Source organism: Nicotiana tabacum, chromosome 22 (genome assembly GCF_000715075.1).
Source record: "Nicotiana tabacum cultivar K326 chromosome 22, ASM71507v2, whole genome shotgun sequence".
NCBI classification, from domain to species: Eukaryota; Viridiplantae; Streptophyta; class Magnoliopsida; order Solanales; family Solanaceae; genus Nicotiana; species Nicotiana tabacum.
In genome coordinates this window covers 31,760,758-31,769,920 of record NC_134101.1, presented here as the reverse complement: position 1 = coordinate 31,769,920, position 9,163 = coordinate 31,760,758, and the positions used below count along the sequence as shown (strand labels likewise).

The 9,163-nt window shown below is 41.7% G+C and overlaps 1 protein-coding gene and 1 non-coding gene across 2 annotated transcripts; one reads left to right on the top strand and one right to left on the bottom strand.

Annotated features, from left to right (window-relative positions):
- Positions 1–4,346: 4,346 nt before the first annotated feature.
- LOC107805954 (uncharacterized) lies at positions 4,347–8,064 on the bottom strand. The gene is made up of 6 exons (XM_075242774.1): positions 8,029–8,064; positions 7,788–7,853; positions 6,339–6,449; positions 5,715–6,221; positions 5,480–5,629; positions 4,347–5,057 (listed from the first exon to the last, which is right to left on the bottom strand). The coding sequence occupies exons 1-6, from the start codon at positions 8,062–8,064 to the stop codon at positions 4,347–4,349; spliced, it is 1,581 nt and encodes a 526-aa protein (XP_075098875.1).
- On the top strand, positions 5,953–6,059 carry LOC142176836 (small nucleolar RNA R71). The gene has a single exon (XR_012705643.1). It is a non-coding gene; the product is annotated as a small nucleolar RNA R71 (small nucleolar RNA).
- Positions 8,065–9,163: the final 1,099 nt, after the last annotated feature.

Sequence of the window (9,163 nt, the reverse complement as noted above, 5' to 3'; positions counted from 1 at the left end):
TTGCACACACGAAAGGTAGTTTAACTGATTTTATATGCGGTAGCTATGCGATCCGTAAAATACCTCTGTGAACGCATAAGCGCTCACATAAGTTCAAATCACTAGGCCTTCTAGGGTCTTGTTTGTGATGACTATGCGGATCGCAACCCAATTATACGTGCCGCAAAGATCATCTTCTTCGGTCAACAATGGTCAAGCCTCCCACCTACACAATTCCCTACACTCGCAGGCAAAAATTTAACCACCAATCGCCCACACAGGTACCCACCGCACATGTTTGAGAACAAAAACGAGATATGGAGTTCAAATGATGGACATTATGCAATGAATTCACAAGAAAAAGAAGATATATAAAAATAAATAATTAAAAAAAACAAACGTGCAAGAGTCACATACCAGATATCGGAGCAAGACGAAGGTGAAATCTAAGTTATGAGCAAAGTAAATTCATTAATTCCGATCCTTGATATGTGATCTGTGTGCGTGATTAAAATATTTTGGCTTTTCTTTCGTTTCTTTTGTTTTGGTGTTTTTGATTTTATGAGAGTTGTTAAGTGTTCGTGTGTGAGTGGGGTTGACTGTATGCGAAGGATTAGGGATTTATACCTGGATGTTTTGCGGTGGGCAGGCGGTCGCATAACACATTATGCGGTCACAAATGTGTTATGCGATGAGTTTAGAGTTGAGTTATTTTACCTCCATTCTGCGATGCATTCTGCAGTCGCATAACGGCTATGCGGACCGCATAACTTGAACTCTTACCGCAATTTTCAGACCCAAGTTCCCCAAATTCACTGACTGTGTTTGCGACAACTATGCGGTTCGCAAAGTTATTATGCGACCGCATAGTTGCCGAAAGCCCCTTGATCCACCACTTTTTGCTTTAGTCTTTGCACTATGTTTCATGGTAAATTGGGCTACCTGTACTCTAATACACACGACAACCTGTTCAATCACTGACAACTAAATATATATAAATAAATAAATAAATATATATATATACATATATAAAATTTTACCACACATGGGTTGCCTCCCAAGAAGCGCTTGATTTAACGTCGCGGCACGACGATGTTGGTCCCCTTTTTGGGCTACTCAGTGGTGGGGGTCAGACTATCCTTGAGAGCAATTTGCTCTATCAACTGCTTGTCTCCTGTTGTGCCTAGGTAATGCTTAGCCCGTTGTCCATTTACTTTGAAAGTGCGAAGTCCGTCTTCCGACTCTAATTCAATAGCACCGTAAGGGGACACATTCACAATTTTCAATGGTCCAGACCATTTGGATTTAAGCTTGCCCGGAAATAACTTGAGTCTCGAGTTGAAGAGCAGGACCAAGTCACCAGATTTGAATTCCCGTTTCAAGATCTTCTTGTCATGAACAAACTTCATTCGTTCCTTATACATGGCTGCACTCTCATAGGCATGGAGACGGAATTCTTCCATTTCGTTGAGAAGTATCATTCTCAGATTAGCAGCTTCAGCCCAGCCAAGATTTAACCTTTTCAGAGCCCACATGGCTTTGTGTTCAAGCTCCACGGGCAAATGACATGCCTTACCAAAGAGTAACCGATACAGTGAGGTGTTAATGGGAGTCTTAAATGCGGTGCGATATGCCCACAATGCATCCTCTAGCTTCCTTGACCAGTCGGTCCTGTTTGCATTGACAATTTTTGCTAGGATGTTTTTAATCTCCCTGTTTGAAACATCAACTTGACCACTCGACTGAGGATGATAAGGCATGGCCACCTTGTGCTTTACACCATACTTTTCGAGCAGCCCGGTAAAAGCCTTGTTGCAGAAATTAGAACCACCGTCACTAAGGATGGCTCGGGGAGTACCAAATCACGTGAAAATGTTCTTCCTTAAGAATGCGATCACACTCCTTACCTCATTGTTGTGTAAGGCGATTTCCTCAACCCACTTGGAGACATAGTCCACTCCCACCAAGATATATTTCATGCCATAAGAACTCACAAAGGGACCCATGAAATCAATCCCCCACACATCAAAGATCTCGACCTCCATTACAAACTTCATAGGCATCTCATGCCTTTTAGTGATTGATCCTTGCCTTTGACATTGCTCACAAGCCTTGACCATTTGATCCGCGTCATCGTAGATAGATGGCCAATAATAGCCATATTCAAGCACTTTCGCGGCCGTCTGATTTCCTCCATGATGACCCCCAACCAGGGAGTCATGGCATGCTTTGAGAATTGGCATTACTTCATCTTCCGGAACACATCGCCGAATGATGTTGTTGGCACAAATATGAAATAAGAAGGGCTCCTCCCAATAGTATTGCCTACACTCCCGCAATAACTTTTTCTTTTGATATGTTTCCAATCCATCGGGGACAAGGTCGCTAACCAGATAGTTAGCAATATCGGCATACCAAGGAGCAAATGTGTCAGACAATGCCAATATGTGCTCATCTGGAAAAGCATCATTGATATCAAAGTTCTCTTTTGGCCTCCCTATTTCTTCAAGCCTAGATAAGTGATCCGCAACTTGGTTTTCTGTCCCTCTTCGATCCTTGACTTCAAAGTCAAACTCTTGCAACAAAAGGACCCATCGAATCAATCTTGGCTTGGCATCTTTCTTCGCCATAAGATAGCGAAGAGCAGCATGATCAGTATAGACTATCACCTTGGACCCTAACAAATAGGCCCGAAAGTTTTCAAAAGCATAGACAATGGCAAGAAATTCTTGCTCGGTCACAGTATAATTCTTTTGAGCACCATTGAGAGTCTTGCTTGCATAGTAGACAGGATGAAGGATTTTGTTATGCCGTTGACCAAGCACCGCCCCAATGGCTACACCACTAGCGTCACACATGAGTTCAAATGGAAGAGACCAATCCGGTGTGACAATAATAGGTGCCGTGGTGAGCTTTTCTTTCAACTCCTCAAATGCTTTGAGACACTTTTCATCAAATACGAACGTAGCATCTTTTTCAAGGAGCTTGCACATGGGGTTTGCAATTTTTGAGAAGTCCTTGATAAAACGCCTATAGAAGCCGGCGTGCCCCAAAAAACTTCAGACACCCTTTACTGAAATGGGTGGAGGAAGCTTAGAAATGATTTCAATCTTTACGCGGTCAACCTCTATGCCTTATTTGGAAATTTTGTGGCCCAAAACAATGCCCTCATCCACGATGAAGTGGCACTTTTTCCAATTTAGTACAAGGTTTGTTTCTTCACATCTTTTGAGCACTTGTCTAGGGTTGTCAAGACAATTCGCAAAGGAATCACCCACTACAGAGAAGTCATTCATAAACACTTCTAGGAAATCTTCCACCATGTCCTATAAAATTGACATCATGCACCGTTGGAAGGTAGCCGGAGTGTTGCATAGCCCAAATGGCATCCGGCTAAAAGCAAAAGTCCCATATGGGCATGTGAATGTTGTCTTCTCCTGATCTTCCAATGCAATGTTGATTTGGTTATAGCCGGAGTATCCATCCAAAAAGCAATAAAAAGACCTTCCCGCTAGCCGATCAAGCATTTGATCAATAAGAGGCATAGGGAAATGGTCTTTGCAAGTGGCACTGTTGAGCTTCCGGTAGTCCATGAAAACTCTCCATCCGGTCACATTCCTTGTTGGGATGAGCTCATTTTTCTCATTTTGGATAACGATCATGCCTTCTTTCTTTGGCACACATTGCATCGGGCTCACCCAAGAACTATCGGCAATGGGATAGACTACTCCGGTGTCTAACCACTTGATGATTTCCTTCTTCACCACCTCCTGCATGGATGGGTTTAATCTTCTTTGGTGCTCCACACTAGGTTTGCTTCCTTGTTCCAATTATATTGTGTGCTCACAGATTCCGACAGGAATCCCTCGGATGTCCGCTATTGTCCACCCAATGGCTTGTTGATGTTCCTGTAGGAAATTCAATAAAAGATCTACCTGCACCTCATTCAACAAGGAAGAAACGATTACCGGTAAAGTATCATTAGAGCCAATAAATTTATACCTTAAGTGTGGTGGAAGTGGCTTAAGTTCAAGTTGTGGCAGCTCAATAATTGAAGGCTTTGCTGGGGGAGTGGCTCTATTCTCTAAGACAAGAGAAAGCTTCTTTGGTGCGTAAGTGTAAGACCCACGTCTTTCTAATGCATTCATCGATTCTATGTACCCCTCCATGTTTTCACCATCGAAATTTACCAATATCGCCGCCAAAACCTCACCTAGGCATTCTTCTTCCATTTTAATTTCACTTGCATCCTCTACCTCATCAACAACATCAATGACTGGGATTCCTTCATATGCATGTGGCAACTTCATACCCTTACTTTCTTGGAAGGTGACCTCTTCATCATTAACTCGGAACTTGATTTCATTTCATTCTGAATCCATAAGTGCTCTTCCGGTAGCAAGGAATGGCCTCCCCAAGATGATAGGGATTTCTTTGTCAACGGCACAGTCAAGGATCACAAAATTGGCCGGAAGGAGGAACTTTCCCACTTTCACTAAGACATCATCAATAATTCCCACTGGTCTTTTGATTGAACGATCGTCCATTTGCAATCTCATGCTTGTAGGTCTCGGCATGCTTAACCCCGCTTGCTTGTAAATGGTAAGAGGCATCAAGTTAATGCTAGCCCCGTTGTCACAAAGAGCCCTTGCAAAATCTCGCAAGCCAATAGTACATGGAATGGTAAATGCTCCCGGGTCTTCTTTCTTTTCAACGGTGGTTGTTGCAATAATGGAGCTAACCCGGTGAGTAACATTCACTAATTCATTCTTGGTGGTTCTTTTCTTGGTTATCAAGTCCTTTAAGTATTTATCAAAACCCGGCATCTCTTGAAAGGCTTCCACAAATGGTATGTTCACCGACAATAGCTTGAGAATGTCATAAAATTTCTCGAATTTGCTATCATCAACCCTCCTAGCAAGTCTTTGAGGGAATGGAGGGGAAGGTCTAGGAATTGGTGCTAGAGCTTTTGGTGCCTCTTTCCTCTTTACCTTTTCATGATTTTCTTCTTGGACTTTTACTCCTTTTGGGAGCTTTTCAACTTCAACAACAATCGGCACTTCAACTTGTGCTTCAACCTCTTACTCAAGATCATCTACTCCAATAATTTGTTCGTTTTCTCCTTGAAGTACCTCCCCGCTTCACGTGGTGATTGACATGCAATGAGAAGTTGGACCACTCCCATTTCCTTTAAGGTTTGCAATTGTGTCACCTGGGAGTGTGCCCTTCGGCTTTGGATATTGCTTTCTTGACAAATCTCTCATTTGCATTTCTAGCTTTTGTATGGATGCGGTGTGTGACCCCACAAGTTCGGACATGTTTTTCATTGTAGTGTCGCCTCTTTCTTGATTTTGCAATATTCTTTCAAGCATGCTCTCCAACTTGGACTCACTTGAAGAACCTTCCTTATAATGCGAGGAGTTAGAGTATTGCCCCTTTGGTGGAACATATGGGTTTGAACTCCAGTTTGCATAGTTGTTGTTGTTATTGCTCCAATTACCTTGACTTGATCCACCTTGATCATTGCGCCACTGTTGATGGCCTTACCCTTGCGGGTTAGGCCTCCATTGATTTTGTTGGCGATAACCACCTTGAGAATTATGGACATAGTTCGCCTCCTCGCAATCTTCGGTTGACCAGGGTTGCACATCTTCCACAACATTTACCTTTTTAGTTTTGTTTTTAGTGAACATCTTGGTTAACACATTAATGTTTGTGGAAAGACCGGCAATTACTTGATCTCTCTCTTGATTCTCCTTAATCATGTTGGTCAAAGAGGGAGTACCGTATTCAATTCCACCCATGGTATCTTCCGAGTGCCTAGCTTGATTGTGTTCTGCCATCTTGTCGAGAATTTGTGTGATCCTTATGAATGTTTTATCCATAAAAGATCCATCCACAACATTCTTTGCTATGGATTGGTTCAACGGATCCAAACCCATGTAAAACTTTTCTAACAAGATTTTGTCCGGAAAACCATGATTAGGCGACCTCGCTAGGTATAGCTTGAACCGATCCCATGCCTCATGTAGGTGTTCTCCCGGTAGTTGCTTGAAAAAGAAAATTTTATCCCTGAGCTCGGATTTCTTGCTTTGTGGGAACCATTTGGCAAAGAAAGCACAAACTAGTTCAGGCCAAGAGTGAATGGAGTGAGGTGGTAGATTTTGGATCCATTTCCTTGCCTCTCCAACTAGTGAGTACTTGAATACCCTCAGTCTTAGGGCATCATCTGACACGTTGTTCTATTTGTACATCGCACACACACCCAAGACGTTTCTAAGATGTTGTGTTGGATCATCATCGGTAGAATTCCTAAAAAATCCCTCTGCGTTAAGCATTAGGATACAACCATGTTCCACCTTGAAGGTAGCGGCGTCAACTCGCGGAGGGACAATGGCATTGGTGTCCTCGATGTACTCATCTATATTCGCAAAAGGATTTTCTTCTTCGTCATACTCTGCAATGTTTATCTAGCACACCAAGCAAAGCAAGCAAAGTGTGATGGAATAAAAACGTGAAGTAAAGCACACACTAAATCATAATTTCAGAACCATATTCCCCGGCAACGGCGCCAAAATTTGATACGCTCAAATTACACCTTAATAATTAGTGTAAAGCGGTCGATGTCAAATATAATAACCCAACTAGGTTGGGGTCGAATCCCACAGGGAATAGGTGTGAAAAGGTTACTTGAGTAGTGTGAAACTTGACTTAATTTGTAATTCTATTCCGTTAGTTGAAAAGAATATTGCAATTGAGTGAAATGAAGACAAGTAGAATATTGTGATGTTGTGATTAATTTGATTAAGGAAACCAAGGTTGTGTCCCCATTGATGTAATGTCATGCTATCAGTGTTAAGATGATATATTTCTAATGGAAAGTCCTTTGATATGCAGATGGTTTCTAAGTGACTACCCACTATTTCCCAATAGTTGAGTAATATCTACTCTTCAAGATTTTCCCAAATGTAAAAGAGTTGCGATTGAAAATAACAAATTTATGCCAAATAGAACCCACTTATTCCTAGGCGATTACATTAAACAAGGGTTAAAGCCTTGAGTTTTTGGTATTCAATTCTACCAAACCCTAGCCCACTTTTCCAAGTGAAGATAGAGTGAAATGGAATTAGTTAATGTTTGCAACCACTAACATCACATGAAGCATAAGAACTGAATAAATATCAACCAACCATTATATATATATATTCAATGGTAAACACTCATTAACATTACACCCATCTAGGGTCCACAACCTTAGTAATTAAAACTAGCTACTCATACTAAAATCTAAGAACAAAGCGATAAATAGAGTCATAAAGCTACAAAGATACAAGATTCTCTCTTCAAAAGTCCCCAAAACAATGGTGCATTCAATGCTCTAAAAGTAATCTCTTTTTCTGACTTTCTTTTCCACAAAAACCCTAATAAATCTATTTATAGTGGGCTAAAAGTCGAAGCCAAAATTGGACAAAAATAACCCTGCAGATAGTTTATGCGACCGCATACTGGTCGCAGATCACGTATGCGGTCCGCATATTATTCGAAATCGCCGCATAATCTCATGTATCCAACCCAGCTCTTGACCGCATTCCAATTATGCGGTCTGTATATACATTATGCGACTGCATATTCCTCCGTAAGTGCTTCTCAGCTTTCTTCATTTCAGTTATGCGATCACTATGCGGTCCGCATAATCGTTCTGCGACCGCATAATGGGTCGCATCTTTTTCTCTTCAGTTAACCAACAATCTGCTTCAGTCTGCGATGGGTATGCGGTCTGCATATGCTTTATGCGACCGCATACTTACGTCATTTCTGCCCTTTGTGGCTTTTTGACTTCTTTTACATGTTTTTGGATCCTCAAGCCTCATGCACTGCAAAATACCAAAACTTCATAAGAATTAACTAAAAATGCATTGAAAGATGAGCTAAAAAGTCTATGTAATTGGTACCAAATGTGCCGAAATTCTACGGCACATCATTTCATCCATTAGAAATTCACTATACACCACATGCCCCTCACGCCAGCAAGAAATATACCCCTCGAACCTTGGTAAAGACCATTGAGAACTCTTTGAAACCCATTTGCACATAACCAAGCTATCTGAACCGAATCTCTCTAACTCAACCCAGCCACGCTGGTTGCCAAAACCCAAGAGCATTGCCACAAAACACCTGTAGAGACTAGCCACGTCATAAGTACCCAAAGAACCGATCATACCCATTACTGTGCTAACCCAACCTACTACCACGTTGTCCTACTTCTCCAAGTCCCTTCCAAATTGCCTTTAAGTTGATACTTCTCCTTGCCGGAGCACTACGATCCTTAACCAAAATTCACCACACAAGAGGCCCTAGTATAAAACCACCACGCCCTAAGGCCCATAAGTCGCTGACTTCCTTCTTAAGCACCCCAAAGCACCACAACTGAGACACCCACTCTAAAGAGACCTTATGTGAACCTAAAACTGTTTCCTTCACCTTCTTGATACTGAAATGCACAATCCACAATGATATAAAAAAGCCACAAGTCTCAACACCATCTAATGCAAATATCAGATCCTATCCATATACCAATCCGAAATTCTCAATTGCTACATATAATTCTTGAATCTATTAGAACCATTCTAAAGAGTCATCCACTCTACCCAAATCTCAATTGCACCGACCAAACGGACCGAACGACCTGTGCCGTATTAGTACACCAACATCTAAGGGAGTAACCCACACTCCTAAGCAACCGAGCAAATTCCCTATTCCATGTACACTACATCCTTTGCGAATAACCACTCAATTATTTTATGATTCCCATATACCCATAGAGTGTAATACCACCCGTATTCAAAAATTCCCTTACCCGAGTCATCCTCAATCTCAACTTCTGCAAGTCATAACTGATTCACAAGTATACCTCAAATCGAATCCAATACAATACATAATCGTGCAATCAACTCGCCGATACCAGACTCCCCCACTTGGCTCAAATCCATAGATCAAAACACATAACTTACAATGCCCATACTCTATTACTGCCATAATACCGCAATGAGATTCAACCAAATCCTTCTTGAGCTCCTGTAACGCAAACCATCTAATACTTCACATTATCTGCAAATCTCGCATTCACCCTTGTAATAGTCAAGCCAACTTCCACAAGCGATCCAAACTCAAACTGTAACATATA

Coding starts and splice junctions, on each gene's coding strand:
- LOC107805954 (XM_075242774.1), bottom strand. CDS start 8,064: ATGGGTTTCAAAGAGTTCTCAATGGTCTTTACCAAG. Junction 7,854..8,028: donor TCTCAATGGTCTTTACCAAG/GTTCGAGGGGTA, acceptor GGTATTTTGCAG/TGCATGAGGCTTGAGGATCC. Junction 6,450..7,787: donor CCACAAAGGGCAGAAATGAC/GTAAGTATGCGG, acceptor TTGGTGTGCTAG/ATAAACATTGCAGAGTATGA.